Below are 26551 nucleotides of genomic sequence, written 5' to 3' on the forward strand. Positions count from 1 at the left end.
GGGCTTGCAACATCGCTTCGCAATTGCTTCGCAAAGGCGGAGAAGGCGCAAGCCTCCTCACAAGTAAGCGTTCCACTCGGTCGGCGCCGGTCATTCTTCGAGCACGATCTCTGCAGACAACGAACGGCGCGAGAAGAAAAGGAGTTGCAGAGGAGCGATGTGGGGTAAGGCTACATGGACGCCGAACAAGGCAAGGACGACGTGAGAGACGAGACGACCTGCGCCTCGACTGCCACAAATGCAGGGTCGGACGCTTGGGTATATTGGAAAGGCACGAGCGTGGGTATAGGGTGGCCTCGGGAGCCGCTCAGTGCGACAGAGGGCGAGCATGGCGACCTGCAAGATGGCGACGAGCGCCGGCACGACTGTCGTTGTTGGCGGTCGGAGTGCGGTCCTCAGCGGCCCGCGCACGGATGCACTTCGAGCCCGAGAGCGACGGCTTCCATCCCGGCTGGCAGGAGAAGACGACACAGCGGCCCTCGGAGCAGCCTACGCCGGCGGAACCGCGGATCTTGGTGCAGTCCTGTCCCTCGCCGGTCGACGCGCAGCCGCCGCACGAGTCGAGCGCCTCGTTCGTGTCGATGCACTCGTCTGCGGGAAACGGCTGGTCAGTCACCAGGCGGAGCAACCGAAGGGGCGGGACCGGACGTACATCCTCCCGAGCCCGCCATGACACCAGTCACGCCCTTGTTCTCGGAAGAGAAGTGGTGCGCGAGCGCGTCGCCGTAGGTACTGTGGATGCGGAGACGTCAGCGTACGGAGCGAGGAGAACGCTGACAGTGGAACGCACGTTGAGCCCAGAATCGGGCAAGCGATTTCTTTCGCCGGGCACAGCGTTCGCGGCGCAGGCGCCTTGTGCTTCTTCGCGTCGGCGCCGCCGAGCGACGCAAGAATCGCCAAGGCAGCGAGTGCGAGCGTGAAGCGCATGGTAAGGTAGAAGAAGGGGGTGGTGGGCTGAGCGGTCTGAACGAGTGGCGGGACGGATGTCCGAGGCGGTGTGGGTGCTGTGTGAGCGTCGAAGTCGGGTGCGGACTAGCCGGCAGGACGCGATGCACGCAGCAAGCGAGCAGGTCGCAGGAAGGACTGAAGGAGTGTGAGTGTGTAGCGGGAGACAGAGCGGGAGGAGCAGGAAGACCAGCACGAGACTCGAGCAGATCGGCGCAGGCCAATGCCGGAGCTCGGGAGCCGGGCTGGATGAGGATGTCGGTCGACGAGAGAGGCCAGGCTGGAGCAGGCTTGCAATCGGTGCAGCCCAGGAGGGAAAGGAGGAGCACCCGCATCGGGCAAGTGTCAGACGCTGGCGAGGAACGCCAGGAGGCGGACAGGGGTGAGACGGGCCCTGGATCCGCTTGACCGGTCTAGCCTGCGCCTGAAGCGCTGCCCAATTGCCTGCTACCGCCGCGGACTTGCAAGGAGGCGAGAGGGGAGGTGCGATCACGGCGGCGCGCGGAACCGTGTGAGGTTCATCGCACCTAGCAAGTCTCGGCAATCCGCAGGGTCCGGACTCGCTGCGGGCAGCTCGATGGGCTATGCAGAACACCTCGACGTTCCATACGCTGGCGCAGCTTCTACGCGGCGAGCGCTTGACCTCTTCCTGCCCGACACCGCCTCGTCCAGCTCGCCGCTCCTTGTCTTCATCCATGGTCCGTTCAGTGATTCCATGTTGCTCTGAAGAACCTACTGCTTCTGACTCGGCTTCGCCGGTCATGCAGGCGGCGCTTGGCGGTCGGGTGCGGACTAGCCGGACCACCAGTCGCAGAATCGTGGGCTGACCACACCGCTCCGCAGAGGCCAAGAGTGACTTTACTCACACCTTGATGCCCTCTCTCATGCGGACCACCGGCCTTCCTTGCGCCTGCCTCGAATACCGTCTCGCCCCCGCCGACCCTCATCCCGCTCAGATTCTCGATGTCGTCTCCGGCCTCGAACTGCTCACGGGACCGCTTCTCCCGCTCGAGGCGGGCGACGCAAAGTGGGATCGAACGCATCTCATTGTTGCAGGTCACTCAGCCGGTGCTTTCATGGCCGCAACGCTCGTCCTGCGCCCGCCACCCACTCATCCCGCCTCTTCCGCCCGCTCTTCGCCCTTCTCCGTTCCTGACAGCGTACGACAAGCCGTCCGAGGCATCATCTGCATCGACGGGATCTACGACCTCCCCGCCCTACTGGACGAGTACCCCTCGTATGCCTCCTTCGTCTCGGAGGCGTTCGGCACGAACCCGCGCGTCCTCGCTGCCGAGTCCCCTGCGCGCTGGGACCGCTACAACGACGACGCAGGGCGAAACGTGCGGATACTGGTGCTGCACTCGAAGGGGGACGAGCTGCTCAGCTTGCGCCAACCGAGGGTCTTCCTGCGCCGCGCCAAGCAGCTCTTCTATGCGGGTGGAGAAGCGGGGGTGAAGGACAAGGCGGACGAGGCGACGAGCGAGGCTGACGAGCGAGATTTGCCGGCAAACGTGGAGGTTGACTTTGAGTCGCTGCGCGGAGGGCACTACGAGGTAGTCAAGGGGGATGAGCTGGCGCAGCTGATTGCGCTGCGGTTGCGGTAGGCGCTAGAGTGCAACAAAGCTGATCCCGGTGCCAGTCATTGCCCGCCGCAAGGTCGTAGCGAAGTCGTGAGGACTAATGCTTCCCCGCTCTCTTGCGCAACTCCCGACAGGAAAGCGGAAAATGAACGAAACTCATTGCAGTCCTGAAGGCCGCCAAGAGACCGCCTCGTTTGCCTCAGGGTTAAAAAGTCCTCCTCAACAGCCCCCGCCACGGTGGACGAGAGCCGTAGGATGAAGAAATTCAAGTTGTTGCGTCTGTGGTTATCATCCGCGGCAAACGAGGCTGGCCTCCTGGCGACTCCGTAGATACTGCTGAACAAGGGAAGGGACGAGGTGGGAGAGCCCGACTTCGCCACTGTGTGCTGAGGCGAGCCGAGTTTCGCACCCCGTCCTCCCGCTCATCGAGCAAAGACAAACCGGAAGCCAAACCAGAGGGAGGAGAGGAGCGAGAGTAAGCCCCATTCCGTTACCTGCAGCGTAAGCGTGCAGGCGGTCGCATGACTTTGGAAGGAATGACGAACGGGTCGTCGACCGGCTCGAGGGCGCGCTTACGCCGCTCCATCGTGGTCTGCCCCAGTGGCCCGGGCAACCCGCCGCATCCCGCCCGTCACGACCCGCAGTGCGCGAGGCAGCTCGTGTCTTCGCTGCGCAGGGCACCACGGGCTGTTCGAGGCAGGCGCAGCGAGGCCGAGACGACGATCCCGGCGAGGCAGACGGGAGACAGGCTGGCGCCCGAGCACGCGGTCGACTGAGCACCTCCGGGAACGACGCTCGAGCGGAACGGGACCCTCCTTGAGAGAGGCCGTCGGCAGCGAGTCGCTCCCACCCTCGCCCTCCGTCGCAGTGCGCTCTCCCGCAACAAAGCCTCCGTCGTGCGCAATCCAGCTCGGCCCGCGCACGAGTGCAGCGAGGAAAGCCCAGCTCCGCCAGGTGAAGGACGGCCGCTTTCCGGCGGGCCCTCGCTGCAGGCGGGAAAGCACGAGCGGCGTTCGACGCGACAGAAGGGGGAGCCGGCGAGAGACGAGTCTCTGCGCCGAGGGGCACGCCGGGGCTTCAGACGGGCAGAGGAGGCGCAAAGCAAGAGTCCGGGGACTGCATCGAGGAAAAGGTTAGTCGCGCTCACGAGAGGACAACGACGAGAAAACGCACCTTTTCCCACAGCCGAGAGTTGCCCGCGAGTGCAGCGCGCCCCTCGCAAGGAGGAGGCGACGCAGACTCGCCGTGTGCGGTGCTGCGATTAGGTGCGACCCTTCGCTCCTCTCCTCATTGGAGAAGGAGAAAAGGAGCGAGTGCCGGCAAGCGCGCGCCGGAGACCAAGTCGAGCGGGAGAAAGCGCGCCTCCCCTCGAGCCATACGGGCTGCTAGGCAGTTACCTATGATAATCACAGTCTCTCTCGCATACTCCCTCGCCCAGCGCCCTCACCGCTGACCTGACAACTGACAAGCTTGAGGCAATGTCTGCTGCGATTGAGAGGTCTCATGGCTTGTGCGCACGCCAGCCGCACTCGCGCGCCTCTGCGATCGTGCGCCCGTGCTCCAGGTTCAGCTTCCGTCTCGCTTCGCTGGCTTCTAGTCTGCATCGCGTCCGATCAGCTCGACAGCGCGTCAAACAAGTCTCAGCCACTAGCATTGTCTCTAGGAATGTGTCGCTGCGACTCGACAGTGCGGTTCTGGGAGGCGGCATGCACTCCTCAGGCAGAATCGCCGCAGTCGCGCATCACTTGCGGCTCGCTCAGCAGAGCTAGCTGTTTAGTCTCACGCTAGGCATTCCATCGGCCGTGCTCACAACCAATGAGCAGCGGCGGAGCCGTCGACTGCAGCCGTGCTGCTTGCCCGACCGCAAAGTTAGCCCAGTGAGGGGAACGTCCGTTGCTTTGGAGCATCCGCGCTTTCTGGGCAGCACGCTAGAGCGCCAGACCTGTGCTTGTTTGCTGTCGCAACTGGAGCGTTCAGACTGAGCGGAATCATCACGCCTTCCTTCTTCCTGCTCTTGTGCTTCTCCGCTCTGTTTCGCCTCTCTCCCCCAATCCGACCTTGCTCACTCATTTTCAGCAAGCATGCGCCACGGTCTGCTCCTCGTATTCGCCTTCGTGTCGGCTATCGGTGCGTACGTGACTCTATGATGCCGTTCAGCCTACTGAACCGCCGGTCCGCAGGCCTCGCTCGCGCCGAGCCTCCGACCCTGAACCCCGACCCGCTCGCTGACACCTACTGCGCTCAATACACCCAGGGCGACACCCCCGACACGGCGCTCTGCTCGACTCTCGCGCAGGCGACCAGCGTGCTCTACTTCATCTCCACGACGGCGAGCGGGAATGTTGAGGCCGTGCGTTGTTCTGCACGCTGTTCACTCGTCCACGACGATGCTGAGGTTTCCTCTGTGCAGACGCTCACTGCGCTTCTCGCGTTCCTTGCGGGCGACGATGGTCCTCTTGACGGCATACTCGGTGCAGCTGGCAGCGACGCAACGCTCAGCACGCTCCTCGACGAGCTCCTCGGCCATTTGCCTCTTGGCCGCCGTGCGCTCGCCGAACCCGTTGTCGCTCAGGCCAAAGCCAAGCTCGCTCGCCGCCAGCTCGATGGCCTGCTCGGCCCGCTTCTCGATACTCTCCTCGGCCCGAATGGTCTCATCACCTCGCTCCTTGAGCTCGTAAGCCAACTGCTCAGCATGCCCTCGATTGGAGGTGACGCCTCCAACCTTCTCGATATTCTGCAGTCTGGCGATGTCCAGCAGCTCCTCCAAAGTGGCGCTCTCGACGGGCTTCTGCGCACTTCGCAGCTTGCCGACATCCTTTCCAACCCGGACATCGCCGCCCTCATCTCGAGCGGTGAGCTCGGCAGTGTCCTCCAGTCAGGCCAGCTCGACGCGCTGCTCTCCGGCATCGTTGCGCAAGGTGGCGCTGGAGACCTGGTCGGCATCCTCGGCAGCGGCCTCGACCCGACCGCGCTCCTGGATTTCGTCAAGTGCCTCCTCGAAGCGCTCGTCTCCGCGCTCGGCGGTCTCGGCGGTACTGGGACCCTCCCCATCCCGCTCCCCGTTCCTTCCCCGTCCTTGCCGACACCCAATCTCCCGGATCTTGGTGACCTTCCTCTCGGTGGCCGCGGCGTCGGTCTCGGTCGTCGCACCCTTCAGGACGGGCTGCTTGCCTCGCTTGCCGGTCCTCAGGGCTTGATCACCACGCTTCTCAACGCCCTGGTCGGCCTTCTCAGCGGCGCTGGCGATGGTCTTCTCGACATTCCCGGTCTTCCTGGTCTCCCCGACCTTGAATCGCTCGGCGACGTCGCGAAGGGCGGTGGTGCACTTCCCAGCATCCTTGCCAACGGCGGTCTCGATCAAATCCTCGCCAACCCGGCCGTTTCCGGTCTTCTGCAGAACCCTGCGCTCGCAGCCCTCGTCCAGTCGGGTCAGCTTGGCGGTCTCGTCCAGTCCGGCTCCCTCGATGGCCTGCTCGGCGGCCTTATCTCGAACGGCGGACTTTCTGGTCTGACCGATGATCTCGATGGTCTCGGCCTCGGGGGCGCCGGCGGTGTTGACGCAGGCAGTCTCCTCGGCGTCGTCAAGGGTCTGCTCAGTGCCCTTCTCAGCGCGCTCGGCGGACAGGGGGGCTTGCCCCTTCCTCTTCCCGGCCTTCCTCTCGAGCGTCGCGACGGCAAGCTCGGCGAGGTTCTCTCCAGCCTTCTCAGCGGCGTCGTCGGCAACGCTGGCATTGGCGCCTTTGGTATCGTGGACGCGGTGCCGCAGCTCCTCCAGGGCGTGGTACGTCTGCCAGGATCCGTCTTTTCCGTGCATTCGACCCAAGCTCTTCTCACGGGGAATCAAACGCTCTCGCAGACTCGTCAGTGCCGTTGCGACGTCTCGAACTGCTACAGCACGATGGCCTCGTCGTTCCAGATTGCCCGCTCCTCGGACGACGAGTCTGCTGTCATCAAGGCCTGCGCAGACGGCACGTCCGAGCATTGTCTCTTGGACGGGGCAAAGCCTGATCCTGTCCCCATCCACAGCACACTTTGCGTGCTCATCATTCTACTCGACTACCGAGTGCGCCTTCCTACCCAGTATTCCAGACGTGTCCCGTGCGACTGACTGTCTCCGACGTGCAGCGTCAATTCGGTCATCCCCGAATGCGCCGATTACTTCTGCGATGCCGCTGCCGAGGGCGGCTGCCAGACTGCCGGCACGGAGGAGCGGGTGAAGCGCGGCGTTAGTGCACCGACGGAGCGCGTTCACCGCCGCAGTGCCCGCCGCATTCTCGGTACCTACGATCAGCCTAAGCAAATGGTCCGCCGCTCGCGCTCCAGCCGCCTCGAGCAGTAGGCGTCGGAGAGTACGGCTTGGTCTTTGGCGGCCTCGTCGCGCTCGCGTCCATGTTCCCTCCCCTCCCTCTCTCGCTCTGCTCGATCCGCACGACGAATTCCCGCTCCCATCACGAACCTTCGAACGCTGCATCCCCTTGTCCATCCTTTTGACGTTCATGAGAAATAAATTGCCTTCCTCACGACACTTCACGACACTTTGTCGCTTCGACACCGTGAGAGAAGCGGGCGTGCGATTGCCAGTGCCGTTGAGCGGACCCGTCCTGAACAAAGCAAGAAAGGACTCCGAGCAGCCGGTGTGGCAGGAAAGCACTTTCGCAAGACCTGACAGCGCAAAGAAGAATGCTGGACGGTGCGAAAGCTGGTTACATGCCGGATGGGGAAAACGCAACGGAACCCGAGAAGACAGACTGCAAACGAGAACACCCGGAAAACCTGACAAGCCGCTCACACCTCCGCCTCACCACTCGCCGCCTCGATAACATCATCGACTTCGTCAGCCTTCTCGTCGTCGCCGAGCTCGCGCATAAGCTCGTCGGCCGGCGTTGTCAAGGCCGTCGCGCCGTCGTCCGTCTCCTTGTCGTCGGAGCCGGGGAGTCGCGGCGTCGAGGCCTTCGAGGCGGAACCTGACGCGAGCGACGATTCAGCAGTGGCGGCCCGCACAGCCTTCTTCCCCGAGCTGGTGTCCTTCACTGCGGGCGAAGAGGCGCGCTTCTTCTTGGTCGGCGAAGGACCTCCGAAGTAGTCGAGCATGTTGCGCTGCTTCTGCGTCGGCGGCGGAATCTCAACCGTCATGGACGTGCGCGCTTTCTTGGCGGCGGGCGGCGCCTGCGACTGGCTGCTCGACGCGGTCTCCTTCGCCTTGCCCTTGCCCTTGCCATTGCCCTTGGACGCAGCGGGCGCGGGCTCGTCGTCCTCACTCTCCGACGCAATGACGCGCTTACGCTGCAGATTCAGGAGTCGCTCATGAGCTCCGCACTCACCATCATCGCTTCGGGAGGACGCACCTTGACCGGCTGAGCTTTCTTCTTAGGCGGACTAGCCTTCGACATCGTCTTGGCACGCTTGCGAGCCGGCTCCTCGATGATGATGTCGTCGTCGTCTGTCTCATCTTCGGACGACTCGATGACGACCTTCGCAGTCGAGGCGGTCGAGCGGCGCGGGTTCTTCGGGCGAGCAGGCGTCGGCGAGCCAGACGTGGCGCGGGCCATGCGGAAGTCATCGCTGTCGTTGCCAACCTGCTCGAGAAATCGTGAGCACGATGTCGACGAGATGAAAAAAGGAGGAGCGCACCTCCGAGTTGTCGTCGACCGTCTCCTCAGCCGACTCCTCCTCATCGCTCTCCTCCTCCGAGCTGTCATCGACACTCACGTCGTCGCTGTCGTCGACAACGATGGTCTTGCCCTTCGAACGACTCTTGGCGGCGGGCGCTTTACTCTTAAACTTGGACACCGGTACGGCCTTCTTGCGCGCCTTCTTGGTCTCCTCATCGGACGAAGCGACCACAGCTTCGTCTTCGTCGTCCGTGTCGTCCTTCTTGGCCTTGGCGGCGGCGCCCTTTTTGGTCGCGGCCTTCTTCGCCTTGACTTCGCGCTTTTCCCACGTACCCGTCCGCTCGCGCCTCGGGTTGACGATCTCACCGCGCTGGTTGGGCTGTTTGGCGATGACCTTTTCCACGACGCAGTCGTTGCGCTCTTCGAAGACGTCGATGTCTTTCGTTGCGTGCGTAAGGAGGTGAATGACCTTGGCCGTCTTGGCCTGGCCGTAGCGGTGGATACGACCGATGGCCTGAGTGGCGAGTCTGCACAGACGATTCGGTCAGCTGTCCGCCAAGCGGCAACGGATAGCAGCAACGCACGCCTTGTACTTGGCTTTCGAGTCGGTGTAAAGCGGCGAGACGAAGAAGGCCCAGTTCGCGGACGTGAGGTTCGCACCGGAGGACGACGAGTCGGTCGCGAGGAGCAGCAGGACCTTGAGGTCACTACGCTTCTTCTCGGTCTGGAAGTCGCTGAGCACCTTGGACTGCTGCGAGGACGTGCCGCGCATGATCAAAGTCGGGATGTTGTAGACGGACAGCGCCTCGTGGACCTTGTCGAAGAGGTCTTCGAACTGGACGAAGACGAGGACGCGGTCGTCTTTGGGCGTCTCCTTGATGAGCGTGACAAGCGTCTCGAGCTTGTAGCCGAAGTGGCCCGAGTCGCGGTCCGACCCGAGCGATTCGGCCGTAAGGATGTTGTTCGAAGAAGGCAGAGAACCGCAAGATGGCTCGACACACTTCTGGAAGCGCGCCGCCTCCTTGACCTCGGCGAGCGGGCCATGGTGGCCGCAGCACGAGAGAATGGCGACGTCGTCGTCCGTCTCCTTGTCGGCCGTGCGAAGGACCTTGCGGACCTGGACGAAGTAGCGCGCCGAACGGTAGCGGCCGACGAGCTCGTCGACGAGCCTCTTGAGCTGCACGACAGCGTCGCGGAGCATGACGACGCGAGCGGCGGACCAGTCGGCGAGTGAGAGTGCAGGCCCGTCGTCGTCCGAGTCGTCCTTGCTCTTCTTGCCCGGACGGTGGTCGGCGTTGAAGCGCTTGACGTCGGCCTCGCGCGGCGCCTTGCCCGAGTCGCCGACCTCCCCGTTCTCGCAGCCGGCCAGCGCAGCGAGCTCCTTCAAGCAGCCATCGGCCTCGATGTCACCGAACCCAGAGGTGTACAGGGCATTGACCCACGTGGGAAAGTTGTTGCGGTGTGCGCTGTTGTTGTCGAAGAAGCCGCGCGAAATGCATTTGCGATACATGAAGGCTGTGGCGAGAATGTGGCGCTCGACCTGCTTCTTGCAGTCCTCGAGCTGGCGCTCGCGCAGGTCGTGGATGAAGTCGCAGACGTCCGGCGCCTCCGAGTCCTTGAGCTGGTCCTCGTCGAGGTCGAGCGAGAAGTGCGAGCAGCGCTTGAGTAGCGCCTCCTCGGGCGTCTTGCTCTGCCCAAGCGCCTCGCGAAGACGGCGGTCGCGGTCAGACTGCTTCTCGGCCTTGATCTTCGAGAGCTTGGCGAGCGCCGGATCGATAGACTGCAAGTGGTGCTCGAGTTCGCGGTAGATGGCCATCTCGGCGCCCGGCAGGCGAACGCCGACGAGCTCCGTGTCGAGCGGAATTTCGTCGATCTCCGCGATGTTCTGGCGAGCGAACTGGTCGAGGACTGCAGGGAACGGGCGATGAGCAAGCCGGAACCTTCAGAGCGCGCGGGATGTGGAGACCTACACCGCTGAGCAACGTCATCACGGCGCTGGTGCCAGGCGCGCGTGCGGACGTCGCAGAACGAGCGGAACGCCTCGGCGGATGTAGCTTCGCTGTTGCGCGTCTTGACGGCGTCGGCAACGCCCTCGGCTTCATCGTCGATACCGAGGTGGACGTTGAGGAGACTTGCAATCCTGTCAGGGGAAGGTCGAGTCAGCGATTGCGCCACTGTCGCAGTGTGCAAGGGAGAAGCTCGTACGATTTGACCTCGGAAAAGTCGCGGAGCGGAGGCGTGCCAGAGAGAATCCAGCGAGCGCGACCGCGGCACGTATGGATACCGACGAGCTCCGAACCGTCGATGTAAGAGAACTCGTCGAGGACGACACGGGCCCACTCGAACATGGCGAGCGGAGGACCCTGAATTTGCGTCCAGTCCTTGCGCACCGACTTCTCCTTGAGGTCCCAGGGATCGTCGTCGACGGTCTCGGCCGCAGCGCGACCGAACGACTTGGGCTTGGGCGGAAGCTTCGGCTCGACTGCCTTCTTACCCTTGCTCGCGGCGTTCTGGCAGAGGAGCGGGTGAGTCGACGGTAACCCACTTGATCAGGCCGGAAAAGGGACGCACAGCCTTCTTGCGGTTCAAGACGGTCTCGGTCTGGGTGATCTCGCTGCGGTTCTTGCGCGCCTCCTTGATCATGTCGTGCGCAGCCTTAGTGCCGTCGTCCTTGATGCGCTTGACCTGCTTGCCGAGCGCCTTCATCGACTCGGAGACGCAGTGGCGGAAGTAGCGACCGGCCTTTTTGTCGGTCTTGATGTCGACGGGGCTCGCAGCGAAGTCGGCGAGGTAAGGCCAGAAGATGGACGAAGAGAGGAGACTCTGCGCGGCGACGACGATGTCGGCGTTCTGGAAGTCCTCAACCGTGTACTTCTTGAGGTGCGCCTGGTTCTCGATGGCGATGACCTTCAGCTTGCTGCCGGTGAACTTGCTGATCTCGGATGGCCACTGCTTCGCGAGGTGCTTCGGCACAACGACGAGCGTTGCCTTGAGCGGAACGCGGTCGTCGATCTCGGGGAGCTCGGTATCCTCCTTACGGCGCGACGCGACAAGCGCAAGCGTGATCGCCGTCTTGCCGTACCCGACGGCGTCGGCGACGACACCGCCGCGGATTTTGACCTCGCGGCGAGCCTTGGCCTCGGCGCGCCAGCCGAGCTGCGGGAGGAGCGTCTCGGCGACTTCCTCCTCGATCCACGGCTTGGGGTTGGCCTCCTGCTCGATCATCCAGTGCAGCGACCGGCGCTGCTCTTTGCGGAGCTGGAACTTCGAGAACATGTCGGGATTCGGCGCTTCGGGGTTGTGGCGGTTGCTCTGAAGCGTGAAGAGGACGTTGCTCTCGCGACCGAGATCGCCGCTCGCACCCGTTACAAGGCGCCACTCGACCGTCGGGCTCGCCGGCGAGAAGCGTTCGACCGTGGTCGCGGGGAGCTGCGAGAGGGCACGGTGCGAGAGGCTCACGGCGTTGAGCGCGATCTTGAGGTGGAAGTTGGTGCCGATCTGGCGCGTGTGGACGACGATGGGCGCCGGGCGGTTCTTGAGGCGCGCCTCGTACGCAGCGGCTTCGCGGCCGTCCTCGCGCGCCGCGACCTTGACAGCCCAGCGCGACGTGCCGAACAGCTCGAAGCGGCGAAGCCACTCGACCTTCGGGAAGGCCGGCGCACACGCCTGGCAGACGTGCTCGGGGATACTCTGCGAACAGTACGTTAGATAGACGCTACCGAAGCGTGCAAAGTTGCAGCGCACCGAGGTGTCGACAGCCTGCCAGTCGCAGAGGGCCTGCCAGTTCGGGATGCGCGCGAGCATCCACCCGAGCTTGGAGAAGACCTCAGCGCCCTCGTGCTGCAGATCGACCTCGTGCCAATGCTCGTTCGCCCAGATGTCCGAGGGGCGCTGCGCGAGCGGGACGTGCGCCTCGAGGAGCGTTTCGGCCTGCTGGCACTTGTCGTCCTCGATCGAGAGCTGGAAGCCGGTCTGGATCGTGGAGAACTGGCTCGCCTCGTTGACGTCGTTGGCGCCGCGGACGAGTTTCGAGCCGGGGAGCGGCATCCACATGTGCGAGATCGAGATGGACGGCTCGAGCGCTGGCGAGACAGGGGCGCACACCTTGTCGTTGCCGTCGCCGCTCTCACGCGTACCGTTCAGGCGCCATTTGGGCTCAAGCGCGGCGATGAGCGGACGGACGGTCTGCGTGCGCTCGCACGTCTCGGCAAACACGAAGCGGTCGTGCACGGCCTCGAGGTACGCCGACGGGTCGTAGAAGAAGTAGAGCGGTGTCGCCTCGGCGGGCTCGACGCGGCGATAGAGCGAGTTCGTCGCCGTGCCGCACTCGGCCTCGACCTCGTACGTGCCGTCAATCTGGCGGTCGAGAAGCGCCTTGTCGCCCTTGAACGTCATCTTGATCGTCTTGGGACGCTTCTCCTCGTCGAACTCGTCGAGGCCGAGGCGCTTGCGCCACGACTCGACCAGCTCGCCATACTCGAGCGCAATCGTCGTTGACTTGTCGGCGAGCGGGATGCTGAAATCCCATTGTCCACCGAGGAGGTCGCTTGCGCCGGGCGAAACCTTGATGCGCGCGATAGGCTGCGCGAGCTGGAGGCTGAGCGGGTCGAGCATGGCGACCTCGCGCGGCGGGTGGACAAAGATGCGCCACTCGAGCTCCGTCTCGCCGAAGAAGAGCTCAAGACGCGCCTTCTCCGACGTGTAGATGGTCGTCCAGTGCTGGCGGCGCACGACCTGCGAGAAGTGGAACTCGGCGCTGCCGAGCGCGTCGGCCACAACGTCGAGGTACCGCTCGATCGTCTTGTCCTGCACCGTCCCGCCCTTCTCGACAGCGCGCTCGCGCACGCGGGTCATCTCCTCGCGATCGAAGCCCGGGACGGTGACGCGCATCGGAAGAAGCTCCTTGAGCGCCGCCTCGAATTGGATTGGGTCTTCACGCTCGCGCTCGACGGCCTTGTAGCGGTGCGCGGGCTTGCCCTGGTGCGCCGCACACGCCGACTGCCCGCATCCGTCGCACTTGGAGATGGCGTGCTCCGACGTGCCGGACGTGCCCTCGCAGGAGCACCTGCGCGCCGACGAGTGCGCGCGGGCGAGGAGGTCCGCCGGCGCCGGCTGATACGACGCGAGGTCGACCGGGTGCTCGACGAGGCGTTCGCCGCCGCGCATGCGCGCCTCGAGATCGGCGTCCGTAGGCGGGGCAGTCTTGCCGTTGGCGCCGTCCATCGTCGCATCGCCGCCCTCGTCGTCGTTCTTGCCCTTCTTGCCCGGCTCGAGCGTGTTGCCCGCAACAAGGAGTGCGCACAGCATGGCTGTGCCGACGACCGTCGACGACATGGCGTTTCCGGCAAGGTCCGCAAGCTGATCCGTGTTTTCGCGCGTGAGCAGGAGCTCGTCGATGGGCAGGCCCTGGAGCGCGAGCGCCTCCACGCCGACGACGGGGCCACCGCGGTTGGTGAGATACGGGATCATGTTGGGCGTGAGACAGGGCGTGATGCCGAAAAGCTTGCTCGCCGTCGTGCGGTCGACATTCTGTGAGAGGTTCCAGATCGCCGATTTGTACGCTGCGCCGGCAAAGAACGACGACCGTCAGTCTCGAATCGCAGGACAAAAGGAGGTGCAGGAGCGCAAGGAGCCACGCACTGATGTCGACGCCGAGACGAGCCTGGCGCAGGTACGAGATGTCCATGAGGTCGAGCACGCGCTCCGTCTGCGCCTCGGCCCAGTCCTGCCACGCGCCATCTGGCAGTGTCGGACGACCTCCGGCGGTCTGCCAGCTCGTGAGCGGCCTCCTCGGGCCGAGCTTCTCGACCTGGCGCGCGATCGAGTGCCGCTGCTCGCAGCGACCCCAGTCGACCGTGTCGCGTTTCTTTCCGTCCGCGTTGACTTTCTGGTGACTCAGCTCCTGCCGCGCGCGGTGCACGCGCGGGTCGTCCGACTCGAGGAGGAAGAGTTCGGCGGGCGAACTCGCGGGGCGCTCGTTCGCCTTGAGCTTTGCGCGCCAGCGCTCGACGAGGTCGTCGGCAGAGCGCTGCTTGTTATCGAAGAAGCCCGCGCCGCCCTTCTTGGCGCGCGGGAACGCGACCAGGTAGCCGCGCGAGCGCGTGTGCGGAATGTAGAACTTCTTGGTGTCGAGGCGGACGACGGCCGTCGCGTAGTCGATCGCGTCGAACCACTTCTCCATGCCGGTCCACGGCGCGCCCGAAACGTTCTCGAGAATGACGATCTTGGGGCGCGCCTTTTGAACCCAGCGGTACATCCCGAAGAAGGTGCGGGCTGCGCGAGACAAGCACATCGTCAGTGGACTCCTCATGATTCTGCTTGGGAAGAATAGCACGTACTGGACTCGCCGCCCTTGAGCTCGTCGAGCTCTTTTTGGCGGTTGTTCAGGTTTGAAAAGTCGACGCACGACGTACCCGCGATGCTGCGTGTGCAAAGTGTCAGCCATTTTTCGGTTCGCTTAAGGCAAAAACGAGTACGTACAGCATGTCGGCGTCAAGCGGGACCTCGGCGAAGGATCCATACGCGGTACGCGCCTTGTCGTTCTCGAACTCGACGACGTCGCGGAACAGGAGGGGCGGGGCGAAGTTGCGCTCGATGTAGGCCTGCTTGAACGGCTCAATCTCGGCCGAGAAGACGTGGTCGAGCTCGGTTTTGACGCCGGTCTGCTCCTCGAGTGCACGGAAGATGAGGCGGAGCGCGAGGATGGGCGACTCGGTGCCGGAACACATGGTCGCAACCTTGAGCGGGCGGTCGAGGCGCTTGATGACGGACGCGAGCGGGTCGACGTTACGGCTGACCATGTCGGCAAAGATGTCGTGAATGTTGTGCAGCGGCGGGAGCGTGAGGTCGAGGTGGTCGGCACGGCCAGAGCGCCCGCCTCCCTCGTCGTCGCTGTCGGCCGCGCGAGCCTTGCGCTTCGGCGGCATGATGGAAGATAGTGTGGTCGATGCGACTGCGTTCGAGAGGTGTAGCGCGTTGTGCTGGCGAGAGAGACGCGTCTGAAGTGGAGTGAAGGAGCGGTTGCCCGGGTAAAGCGCGCGAGGTCGGAGAAAGCTGCTCGGGCCGCCAATGCGAGATGACTGCTAGCCTGAGACGTTCCGTGCTCGCCAAGGCCGTGGCAGGCCGAGGAAGCGCCGCTGTGAGGGCTCGAGGGGAAGTTGCTTCGCTGCGGGGTGTCGCGACGTGCACTTCCCCCTTGCCAACGTCAAGCTGAGCTATCTTATGCGCAGGTTGCGCCTTTGCTGCTGGGCAAGCAACGTTTCGCTCACATCACGCAGGATTGTCGACTGGAACAGCGAGAGCGATTCACTCGTCAGGCTGTTCTAGTCCAGTCGACGCGACTTGCCACAGCGCCTCTAGATTTTAATGACCCGAGCCCTTCTGTCTGCAGCTAGACGCAGTCCTCCTCTCTTGCGAAGAGTTCCTAGCGAGGACCGGCGAGACTGCAGTTCCCCCACCTCGGCGCGTCCCCCTTTTCGCTCTTTGCCGTCCTCGTCGCTGCCGCCTGCGCTTCGAGTCCGCTCTCGCCACCTGTCCATCGCTTGTCCTTCGGCTCGTAAGCTCCAGGGTGAGGATGAGCGGGACCGCAACCAACTTCCTCGACGTGCGTGTCCTCTCTTCGCGCATCTCGCTCTCGTCATGGTTCACTGACCCGCTCACCCTGCTCTCCCTCTCCGTCCGCTCTGCGCTGTCCGTGCGCCCGCTTGACACGACTGCAGAAGGCCTGCGAGATCGTCAAGCAGGCCATCGATGCCGACGTCGCGCAGCAATGGCAGGAGGCCTTCAAGCTGTACAAGTGCGTCGTAATCTGCCATCCCGCCGGCTCCCGAGCTGACGAGCGCGACGCAGGAACTCGCTCGACTACTTCAACATGGCCTACAAGTGTGCGCTCGCTCTTCCTGCCCCGCCATCCGCCACCCGTCGCTTGCGCTCCCCGCCTTGCCGAGGACCCGTCCGATCACCTTTGCCGGCCAGACTGTCCGACTCTGTCCTGATCGCTGAGCTAACTCAACTCGTTCCGTCCCACCCGCAGACGAGAAGAATCCCAAGTTGAAGGACCTGATCCGCACCAAGGTCGAGGAGTACCTCGACCGAGCCGAGAAGCTCAAGGAGCACATCCAGGCGCAGGACGCCGCAAAGGCCAAGAGCGACGCGAATGGCGGAAAGGCGGTCAGCGGTGGAGGCGGGGGTGCGCAGGCGAAGAAGGGGTCCGGAGACGACGACGACGCGGAGAACAAGAAGCTGCGAGACGGGCTGTCAAGTGCGTTGTCTGCTCAGGTCCCCTCTTCGACCACAATACAGGCTGACGGGTTGCAACACTGCAGGTGCCATCCTGTCTGAGACGCCAAATGTGCGATGGGAGGACGTCGCCGGACTCGAACAGGCGAAGGAATCCCTCAAAGAAGCCGTCATCCTGCCGATCAAATTCCCGCACCTGTTCACGGGCAAACGCACACCCTGGCGCGGCATCCTCCTCTACGGACCGCCCGGTACCGGAAAGAGTTTCCTCGCCAAGGCTGTCGCGACCGAGGCGAAGAGCACCTTCTTCAGCGTCAGCTCGTCCGACTTGGTCAGCAAGTGGATGGGTGAGAGTGAGCGGTGCGTACATGCGTTTTCTCGGGTCACGGCCTTTCGTCTCCCCCACTACCTTCGTTCCCTTATCCGCCCTGTAGAGGCTGACTCGTTCGTCCCCGTCCGCAGCCTTGTCAAGCAGCTCTTCGCCATGGCTCGCGAACACGCTCCCTCCATCATCTTCATCGACGAAATCGACTCACTATGCGGCACTCGCGGCGAAGGCGAATCCGAGGCATCAAGGCGCATCAAGACCGAGTTCCTCGTCCAGATGAACGGCGTTGGCAACGACCAGTCGGGTGTCCTCGTTCTCGGCGCGACCAACATCCCGTGGGCGTTGGATGTGGCCATCAAGAGGCGGTAAGTGTCCCGAGTGAACACGCCGTGCGGCACGGACTGATCCCTCCTGCGCACAGATTCGAAAAGCGCATCTACATCCCGCTCCCCGACCCTGCTGCTCGCGTCAAGATGTTCCACCTCAACATCGGCACGACGCCGTGCCAGCTCTCGCAGGCCGACTACCGCGCGCTCGCCGACAAGACGGACGGCTACTCCGGCTCGGATCTGGCCGTCGTCGTCCGGGACGCACTGATGCAGCCCGTGCGGAAGGTGCTGAGTGCAACACACTTCAAGGAGGTGCGTCCCCGATTCAGGCTCCTCGACCGCTCAGCGCGCTCATGGCCGCAAGCTGCTGACGTCCACTTTGCTCCGGGTGCCCAGGTCGAGGTGCCCGTGGAGGGCTCCGACCCCCCTGCGACGGTCAAAAAGCTTACGCCGTGCTCGCCGGGCGACCCGGGTGCGCGAGAGATGACTTGGAACGACGTGAACAGCGATCAGCTGCAGGAGCCGCCTCTGTGCGTCTTTTCCTCACTTAGAACTTGCTGCAGCCGCGCCGCAGAGTCCCCACACGGTGTGTTTGCAGGAAGATTGACCTTCCTGCATGCTACAGAACATACAACGACTTTGTTCGCGCGGTGCAGTCTGCGAAACCGACCGTCTCGCAGGACGACATCAAGCAGCACCTCGTTTTCGCGCAGGAAGGCGGGAGCGAGTAGTGTACTTTTAATATTACTACCGATCTTTCAAAGACGATGGGCTGATAACCGGGATCGTCCAGGCTTGGACACTGCGCTTGTGCGACCCGGTGGCTGCTTTCTCGGCCACCGCCTCGCATCCTCCGCCTTACCCCGTACCCTTGCGCCCTGTTCTGCGCTCATCTCTCTGCGCATCTAGACCAGCGTCGTCACCCGTCTCCCTCTGTGTGTCCACCTGTCGTCCTGCGCGCGCCTGTACTGCGCGCACTCGTTGTACTCGCCCCCGGTTTCTCAGTTCCTGACCTGCTGTATTGCCGCACGGCTGTCGTCTCACTCTCGCTCGCGCTTCCCGCGGTGCTTGTGTAGGCGATTGGAGGATGTGCGCCGGGGGACAGGAGAGCAGGAGGTGCGGATACGATTTGCAAGAAAGCGTCGGCTCGCTTCGTCTACGTCTATCGTGACATGATTATAGGACTCGTCAGTCGTCCAGATAACGGCCAGCAAGCGAAAGAAGCGGAAGCGTGCGTCGCCTTCGCCGCGCAAGCCTGCGGTGCGCCCCTCATTCGGGAGCTCCCGACTTGCGCGGCCTCTCGTGCGCTGACGACGCCTTCTTGAGTGCCTTACGAGAACACGCGGCTACCGTACGCTCCCCTCTCCATGCTCTCTCTCGCTTTGCAAAGGACCGAACCCTCACGATGATGTCGCTTTGGCGAGCAGACCTCGACGACTCCGACTCGCCCCGCGGCTCGCCCAGCCAGAGACACACCAGTGAGCGCTTGCTCGTCTTCGAACATGCGCTTGCGCGGACAGCCAGACCCGTTCGAGCGAGACGAACATGCTCTCCTCTTGAACGCACGACCGTCGTTCCTCGCTCATCTCGCTGACCCGGGTGCGCTGCCTTTGTCCGCGCAGTGGAGGACGATGCACTGCAGATCGACTCGCCCGAGCAGGAGCCCATCGACGACTTCGACGAGGAGGACTTCGAGGAGCTCCACCTGCCCGCGACGCCCTCGCCCGGCCTCGAGCGCGCCAACCCGTTCGACGGGCTAGGTCGCAAGTCGCTCTCGCCGCAGCAGCAGACCAAGAAGCGCCGCCGCCTCGTCAGGCCCAAGGAGAAGCCCCGCGAGCAGCAGCTCGACTATCAGAACTCGCTGCCATACGAGGCCGAAGGGCTCGAAGAGATGGACCGAAAGCTCGAGGAGATCGTGCGCAGGCTCATTGATTGTGTGCGCGCCAAGGACTAGTGCGTTGCGCTCCCAGACAATGAGTGAGGGGGAGGGCTGACCTCCTCGTTCCCTCGCTCACTCCCTCGCGCACCCTTGCAGCGATGTCGGCTTCGTCCGTACGCCCTCTCCTGTTGTTAAGCCCGATCATCAGAGTCGAGGCTTATGTGTGACTGTCACAGAGTGGAACCACCGTCTCGAGTGCTGGATGTCGCTCAAGTACCCGATGAAACGCGACGTCCGTGCGAAGCTTGCACGACTGTACTTCGACATTTCTGGTGCGGTCCAGTCTGCCCTTGCAAGCGTATCTAGCTGACGTGTTGACCCCTGGCAGTCCTTCCTGGCATGGACGCTCGCCTCGTCGACATCGCCGTCAACCAGGCGATCGCACTGCTCGAGCCGAAGAAGAAGATCGACATTTCCGACTTGCAGCTTCCGTGGCGGCCGATCTACGCAATTCTCGAAAAGGAACTCTTCCCGAAGCAGCGCAAGACGGGCATCACCAACCTCGCGACAACGCTGCTCTCGCTCGTCGAGTACTCGCAACGATTCTTCCCGCCGCACGAGATCCCCGCCATGCTCGCCACGTTCCTCCCGCGCCTATCACCTAACCTCAACAGCATCATCGCGACGCAGGCGTTTTGCACGCACTTCCTCCCCGTCTCGCACCCGCAGTACTTTCTCCCCGCCGTCTTCAAGCTGTGGGAGGCGTTCAGCTCCGAAATCTACGACGAGCAGTGGCTCGACTTTGTCGAGCGCCTCTCGCTCCTTCACATGGACCCTCGCATGTCGCACCCCGATATAGTCGACGAGCTGCGCCAGATGGTCAAGGACGCGGGCGACTACGTCCCGGAGAAGACGCGTGTCGAGGACCTTCTCGAGGAGCACGCGTACCTGCATCGCAAGACGGGCATTCCGGCTTACATCTTCGGCATGGAGGACGGCCTCACGACGCCTGGCGGGTCGCCTGCCGTGCCCAAATGGCGCGGCATCCGCAAAGACGTCGGCATCTTCACCGAGCAGCAGTTTGAATTCATCATGACCAAGTGCCTACGCTCGATGGGCGTCCCCGTTGGCGGCGGGACCAAGGCTGGCGCGACGGGCGTTGCCGCGAGCGATTTTGCGACGCAGGATTCTCAGGCGACGGGCGTCGCACTCACGATGAAGCGCCCGACCGAGAAGCTCGGCTCGTTCGCCGCCATCATCGTCTACTCGATGGCGGCCGACGCGCGCCCGCAGGGCTCGACGCCGTTCGGGTCCAAGGCGCCCTCGCGCGCTGGATCGCCCACGCCCGAGGGCAGGTCAACGAGCGGGCCGGGCGGGCTGCTCGGCGCGGCGCTCGGCGTCAACAAGAAGGAGCGGACGTACCTCGCCGGGTCGAAGGCGCTGGACGCGCTCGCCAAGCTCATCCAGGCGACCGAGGGCTATTTCCACCCTTCGAACTATGGCCGCTGGGCACCGCTCCTCGGCCGCTTCCTCCAGAACGTCACGTGGGAGTTCCTGAAGCGCCAGACGGAGGAGCGGCGCGCCGACTGCCGCACGCCGCTTGAATGGCGCCTCACGCCCGAGATCCGCGTCGAGTTCGTCAAGACGATGCGCACCGTCGCGCTCTTGTCCATGTTCTCGCGCGACCCGATCACGATCGCCAACGCGCAGGCAGCGCTCAAGACGATGGCGCTGCTCGAGCCCGATCTGATCGTCCCGCCCGTGCTCGAGCGCGCCTATCCGGCGCTCGAGACGCTGACCGAGACGGATCGCACGCGCGCGTGCATCACGGCCCTCGCGACCATTTCACCGGCGATGCTCTCGCGGAGCAACTACGCCGCGGGTGCGAAGCACCTCATCCCGCTCCTCGAGCTGTGCCTCCCGGGCCTCGACGTCAACGACCCGGTCAAGTCGATGGCGACGGGCATGTTCGTCCTCCAGGCGTGCTCGCAGGTCGTCATCGACGACATGACGAGCGCTGAGCTGTCGCTCGACGCGGGTGGCGAGTACGGCATGGCGCTCGACAGCGCCGCGACCGTCGAGGTCCCGGCGATCGAGCTTGACGGGAACGGCAACGTCAAGCCGTCGCGTCGCGAGGAGGATGAGGCGGTGCGGACGATGACGGCCGGATTCCCGGACTGGGTGTCGAGCTTCTTCCGCGGCTTGCTCGCCGTCTTCGAGGCGCTGCCGGAGCCTGGCAAGGGCAGTCGGAACGGCGGAAAGATGGAGGACTCGATGACGCAGACGCTCATTGTGCGTCTGCTTCCTCTACTTCGGCGCTTACTCGCAGCTGAGTCCTCCGTGCGCAACAGGCGGCATGCGATTCTGTCTGCGGTCAGCTCTCGCCTGCTCTCTTCGACCTCGCGCTCGGCATCGTCTTTGACGAGGTTACGACGAGTGTGCGCACGAACGCGATGCGCGCTACCTCGCAGCTCGTTTCGTGCTTTGCGCGCGCCGACGCCCGCAAGACCCTCGACAAATTCTTCCACCTGTGCAGCCGCAAGATCCGGCAGGAGCTCGAGAGCGGCGCTGGGAGCACGCGGTCGACGCGCACCGACCATGCGATCGAGAGCGACGCGACGCTGCACTGGTGGACCGGACTGCTCACGGGCGCCGTCACGAATGCGGGCGAAGCGGTGCGCCGGCACATGTCCTGCACTCACAGAGGACGGCGGACTGATGTCGTATATCGCGCAGATCCTCGCCTACAAGGATGAGATCAAGTCGCTCCTGCAGCTCATGATCGAGAGCTGCAAGAGCGAGCGCGGCTACACGACGTCGGCCCGGATCCTCGCCATCACGCTCATGACGCTCACCAACATCTGGGTCCGCGACTACCGCTCGGTCAACGCTGACGAGTGGAACAGCCCTGGTGCGTCTGCCGTCACGCGCAGTCTTCGCCGCAGCTCTTCGCTGACTTGTCGCGTCTCTGCAGACTTCCGCAAACGCTCGCACGAGACGTGGGGGCGCCTCTACGACGTCCGGGACGTCAAGGTTGAGTGGCATGTGCCGTCGCCGGCCGAATGCGACTACGCCATCGAGCTGCTGCGCGACATTGTCGCGCCGCTGCTCGACAAGCTCGAAGCGCTGCTCGCGCAGTCGCAGGAGGACGGGCGCGTAAGAAGCAGCGAGTGGATCAACGACTTCTGTCGCGTGAGTCGAGCTATCTTTTCACATCCGGTGTGCATCAGTCGTCGGCGCAATCTACAGTCAAGAGAAGAACTTCTCAATGCTGACTACATTTACTTGCAGTTCTGCAATGCGGTCCGCTCGGCATTGTCTGGCATCCCCAGCTTTGTCTTCCTCCCGCAACCGAAGGAGCCCGGCGAGCCCGCAAGCGATGCAGGGTGCGTATTTTCCGTGCTGAATACTCATGAGGTGCTAATTGTCGGCTTACGCAGCGACGAGGTCCCCGAGTTCATCAACCACCTCCCAACCTGCAATGCCGGGATCCCGCTCAGCAACCCGAGTGATCCGCGGCATCAGTTCGTTGTCGACCTGCGCGAGCGCATCGGCAGGTTCCTGCACAATGCGGTACAGACGCTCAAGTCGTCCCAGCAGCAAGACACGATCGACTGCATCAAAATGGTCATCGCGTCGATCCGCGTACTCGAGCTCGACTACCCATGCGACACGTCCAACCACGCGACCATCAAGAAGTCGTACGAGTTTGCGCTCAACATCTCGCGCGTCACGCGCAACCAGAAGCTCTTCCCGCGGTTCGTCTGGGTCCGGCGCGCGAGCCTGTACCATGCCTCGCGTCTCCGCCTCAACAGCTTCTACCGCCGCCGCTCGACACTCGACGACCTGCTGATCCACGATTTGTGCGAGCTGTCGCTGAGCGTCTACCTCGCCGTGCGCCGCTCTGCTCAGCGTGGCCTCGATTCGATCATCCACTACTTCGATGGCACACGCACCCTCATTTACCCTCGTCTCTTTGACGCGCTCAAGCCCGGCACCGATCACGACGTCATGAAGGGCGCGCTTTACGTTCTCGGCGCTAAGGCGCCACAGAACCTCGCGATTCTCGACTGGCGCTTCGGCCCGCAGTACATTCTCGCCCTCCTCGGATGCCAGCACCAGGATCGCCCGTCGGTGCAGAACCTCATTCGCAGCGTCACGCACGACTTCATCATCCGCCTAGCGGAGCCCTCGACCCTCAAGAACTCGGTCGACTCGCAGGCGCTGCAGCGCAGTGCCGATCAGGTCGAGGCGCTCATTGGGATCGCCGAAGACGAAGCGTTGGTGCAGCGAGTCGCTGAAAAGGCCAAGCAGCGCATCGAGCAGAAGAATGCGGCTTACGATCAGCTGGTGAGACAACCTTTTACTCGAGCCTCAATAACTCGCTTTCGGCAGGCACACCTTGCCGCGAAATCGTGCGCTGACCACGTTCAATGCTTCACAGCTCCCTGAGCTACTCCGCATTGCGCAGGATCCGGCGACCCACCACCGCTACAGCCTCATTGCGACTCGCCTCCTCCGCGCCATGATCCGCCGCGACCAGCCGCAGCGCGCATCGCTCGTCGCCTTCATGTCGCAGCAGCTCATCTCCGAGCTTCCCAATCAGCGCACGCACGCACAACTCGCCCTCACCAAGGTCCTCCACTTCATCAAGATTCGGACGACGTGCAGCGGTTCGGACGAGTGCCTCCTGCTTCAGAAGACGTCGAACCCGCTCCGCCGCAAGGTCGACCTGCCACAGCCGCTTCCGGCCGACTTCACCGACCGCTTCATCGAGAGCTTCTCTGAGCCGATCACGAGCGAGACCAACCTGACCGATAAGCAGTCGCAAGGTTGGCTCGTCTGGGGCGACTCGGTTGACTACTACGCCGTTCCGCCTGAGGAGGGGTCCGTCTTCGACTGGGACCATAGCTCGAAGGACGCGCTGGACCAGCTGCGCGAGATCGTCCTGCAGCAGTCGTGGTGGGACACCTTCATCGTCCACCTCAAGATGGAGAAGAGCATCGACGTAGGCTTTGCTTCTTCCGATCTGCCCGATCCGCCCGAGTCGTTTGGTCACTGACTCGGGCGTGCACACAGTACCTCGCAGCGGACAACTGCATGCTCGTCAAGTCTCTCGCGCAGATCTTCGAGGACGAGCTCTGCCAGTTCATCCTGCCCGCCGTCGACGAGCTCATAGCCGACAAGAGCAACCGGCACAAGCAGCGCGCAGCCGGCGAGCTCATCGGAGGTGCGTCGTAGTCGCGCTTATAGACCTGTTCAGTCCTGACCGTTGTATCCCTCTGCGCACTGCAGGCATGATCCGCGGCAGTAAGCACTGGTCGCTCAAGAAGCAGCACACCCTGTGGGATTGGCTCCAGCCGAAGCTGCCGGGGATCTTCGAAGGCGTGACGCCCGAAACGCAGACCGCGTGGGAGATGTGCGCAGAATATATTCTCAACGCCCGCGATCCGCGAAGGAACCAGCCGCTGGTCGACTACCTCACCTCGCTCAAGATTGACGAGGAGTCGAGCGAGGCGTTCAATGTCTCGAAGCAGCAGGATCGTACGGAGACTCCTGTCGGGTCGGGTCTATGCGGAGGCGCTAACGGGCTTGCCCCCGCAGTCGTTGGCACCGCGATGAAGGCGCTCGGCTGGCACTTTTCGCCGTGGGCCTCGCGCTACATCGAGATGTACTCCGCCAACATCGCGCACCCGTACCAGGAGGTGCGCGGCGCCGTCGCCGACAACTTGCGCGTCCTATGCGAGCTTCGCCTGCATCCCTCGTACCTCTCGGTCGAAGAGTTCATCCGCGACGCTCAGCACACGAACGCGCGCGACTCGAAGAAGAGTCTGGTCGCTGTCGATGCCGGGTACGAGGCGCGCATCGACGAGTTTGGCAAGAGGCTCGCCGAGTGGCGGGCGGAGCGCAAGCCGGCGAGCGAGGGGACGCAGCTGTACGACAAGGCGAGCATGACGAGTGCGTTATCCCTCTCGTCATCCACTACAATGCTCAGACACTGATATTGCCGTTCTGGCAGTCTTGACCTGGATTTGGGGCTCGATCAGCGAGACGCGCACCAGCTCCGCCTTCCCCTTCATCACGAAGCTCCTTCCGGAGTTCTTCCGCATGCAAGAATGCACCGACAACCAGGTACGTCCAGCGGGATCCGCAGGACTCGGTGAGAAGGAAGACGCTAACAATTGACGTTAACAGGAACTCTCTCGCATGGCCGGTCGCGTGCTCCTTGCCTGCGCGGCTCTGCAATTCCCGCAGCACCTCGTCCGCCCGCTCATGAAGCAGTTCATTTCGCTCCTTCGCGAGTCGTCGAGCTGGCGCGTCCGCCTCGATGTCCTGCTTCCCCTGCAGGGTGCGCCTATTCACCTTGCTTCCGCACAAGCCGGCTGACACCCATGTCCTCGCAGTCTTCTTCTACCACCACCTCTTCTTCCTCGACGACGATATCATCGGCGAGCTTATGGACCAGCTGTGCGACCTCCTGCGCGACCCGAAGATCGAGGTGCGCGAGGCGGCAGCGTCGACCTTGTCGGGCATTGTGCGCTGCTCGCAGCGCAGTGCCATTGTCTCGCTCATCAAGCGCTTCATGGGCACGCTCCGCGCAACCAAGATCCCCAAGCGCAGGGACGCGCAGGGGAACGAGGTGGCTGGCTACCAGGAGGCGCTGGTCGCAGCCCGTAAGTCGCTTTCTCAACAAGCTCTGCGCTTCACCGAGAGTTGCTGACTAGACGTTGTCATGCTGTATCTTACAGACTCGGCCGTCCTCGGCGTCTCCTCGCTCGTCAAGGCCTTCCCGTATGAAGTCCCGCCCTTCATCCCCTCGATCCTGATCGAGTGCATGTCGAAGCACGCCGCCTCGCCGCCCCCGCTCTCGACGACCGTGCGCGCGACGCTCGCCGACTTCAAGCGGTCGCACCAGGACAGCTGGGAGACGGACCAGAAGGCGTTTACGGCGGAGCAGCTCGCCGACCTGCACGACTTGCTCTCGGGCAGCTCATACTGTGCGTGCAGATTGCGCGCTTCTCTTGAATGAATTGGTACTAATGCTTATGATCTGCAGACGCATGACCCCGATCTTGCACCTTCTCGCACGCAATTTGCATCGCTCTTTCTCTGTATCTCTGTACGCTGTACACACACTTTGCAGCCTCTATCGTCCTTTCCGTGCCGCAGTCGACGTGCTGTACACCAATCATTCGGCCACTCAAGTAGGCTAGAACAATTCATGTACCGAGATTCTGGAACTGCAGCCGAACGTATTCGAGAGCCCGCCCGTCTAGGCGGCTGAGCGAAGTCGGAAATCGCACATGTGCAAATGCGCGGCGTCAGCGAGACTCTCGTGCGCTGTTTGGACCGCCTGACAGGATGTTGAGCACGAACGAGCGGAAGGAAGCGCGAGGAACCCGTCGAGATGGTTTTGAGAAGGCGCAGCGGACGCAAGCGACGCGTTGGTCACTTTCGCTGGACTGCTCACTGCGAGTTTGCTGCCTGCCGTGACACTCTGACTGCCCACCTCGCAGGCTTAGAAGGCGCTTAAGAGGGGCGACATGCGATGGACCTGCCGAGCCTGCACCGCTCGCCGCTTCGCTTCCCGCACCCATAGTGCTCACTGTCAACCTCGCCCTGGGCGCTGCTCGAGCCGT

General features: G+C 63.4%; 6 protein-coding genes across 6 annotated transcripts; 4 read left to right on the forward strand and 2 right to left on the reverse strand.

The window, feature by feature from the left end:
* Positions 1 to 307: 307 nt before the first annotated feature.
* JCM10292_005969 (uncharacterized protein) lies at positions 308 to 927 on the reverse strand (the record flags this gene model as incomplete). Its single annotated transcript, XM_076650017.1, has 3 exons — positions 308 to 591; positions 653 to 732; positions 791 to 927. 3 exons carry the CDS (start codon positions 925 to 927, stop codon positions 308 to 310), a joined length of 501 nt encoding a protein of 166 aa, XP_076504481.1.
* A 595-nt stretch (positions 928 to 1522) lies between these two features.
* Positions 1523 to 2549, forward strand: JCM10292_005970 (alpha/beta hydrolase; the record flags this gene model as incomplete). Its single annotated transcript, XM_076650018.1, has 3 exons — positions 1523 to 1643; positions 1713 to 1730; positions 1789 to 2549. 3 exons carry the CDS (start codon positions 1523 to 1525, stop codon positions 2547 to 2549), a joined length of 900 nt encoding a protein of 299 aa, XP_076504482.1.
* Positions 2550 to 4606: 2057 nt separating this feature from the next.
* On the forward strand, positions 4607 to 6864 carry JCM10292_005971 (uncharacterized protein; the record flags this gene model as incomplete). The annotated part of the gene is made up of 6 exons (XM_076650019.1): positions 4607 to 4652; positions 4706 to 4875; positions 4936 to 6306; positions 6382 to 6508; positions 6552 to 6588; positions 6651 to 6864. 6 exons carry the CDS (start codon positions 4607 to 4609, stop codon positions 6862 to 6864), a joined length of 1965 nt encoding a protein of 654 aa, XP_076504483.1.
* Positions 6865 to 7310: 446 nt separating this feature from the next.
* On the reverse strand, positions 7311 to 15063 carry JCM10292_005972 (uncharacterized protein; the record flags this gene model as incomplete). The annotated part of the gene is made up of 11 exons (XM_076650020.1): positions 7311 to 7808; positions 7871 to 8101; positions 8157 to 8664; positions 8722 to 10045; positions 10108 to 10277; positions 10343 to 10647; positions 10709 to 11827; positions 11882 to 13698; positions 13778 to 14410; positions 14476 to 14558; positions 14618 to 15063. The coding sequence occupies 11 exons, from the start codon at positions 15061 to 15063 to the stop codon at positions 7311 to 7313; spliced, it is 7134 nt and encodes a 2377-aa protein (XP_076504484.1).
* A 647-nt stretch (positions 15064 to 15710) lies between these two features.
* On the forward strand, positions 15711 to 17763 carry VPS4 (AAA family ATPase VPS4; the record flags this gene model as incomplete). The annotated part of the gene is made up of 9 exons (XM_076650021.1): positions 15711 to 15740; positions 15856 to 15932; positions 15986 to 16020; positions 16170 to 16397; positions 16462 to 16735; positions 16838 to 17068; positions 17125 to 17344; positions 17429 to 17562; positions 17658 to 17763. The coding sequence occupies 9 exons, from the start codon at positions 15711 to 15713 to the stop codon at positions 17761 to 17763; spliced, it is 1335 nt and encodes a 444-aa protein (XP_076504485.1).
* A 674-nt stretch (positions 17764 to 18437) lies between these two features.
* BLM10 (proteasome activator BLM10) lies at positions 18438 to 25976 on the forward strand (the record flags this gene model as incomplete). The annotated part of the gene is made up of 19 exons (XM_076650022.1): positions 18438 to 18510; positions 18655 to 18985; positions 19068 to 19084; positions 19148 to 19243; positions 19300 to 21203; positions 21263 to 21586; positions 21648 to 21822; positions 21886 to 22103; positions 22203 to 22297; positions 22352 to 23261; positions 23356 to 23919; positions 23991 to 24141; positions 24207 to 24455; positions 24516 to 24869; positions 24931 to 25043; positions 25107 to 25260; positions 25316 to 25585; positions 25661 to 25909; positions 25969 to 25976. The coding sequence occupies 19 exons, from the start codon at positions 18438 to 18440 to the stop codon at positions 25974 to 25976; spliced, it is 6255 nt and encodes a 2084-aa protein (XP_076504486.1).
* Positions 25977 to 26551: the final 575 nt, after the last annotated feature.

Source organism: Rhodotorula paludigena (genome assembly GCF_050403205.1).
Source record: "Rhodotorula paludigena JCM10292 DNA, Rt_paludigena_JCM10292v1_ctg30, whole genome shotgun sequence".
Taxonomy (NCBI): Eukaryota; Fungi; Basidiomycota; class Microbotryomycetes; order Sporidiobolales; family Sporidiobolaceae; genus Rhodotorula; species Rhodotorula paludigena.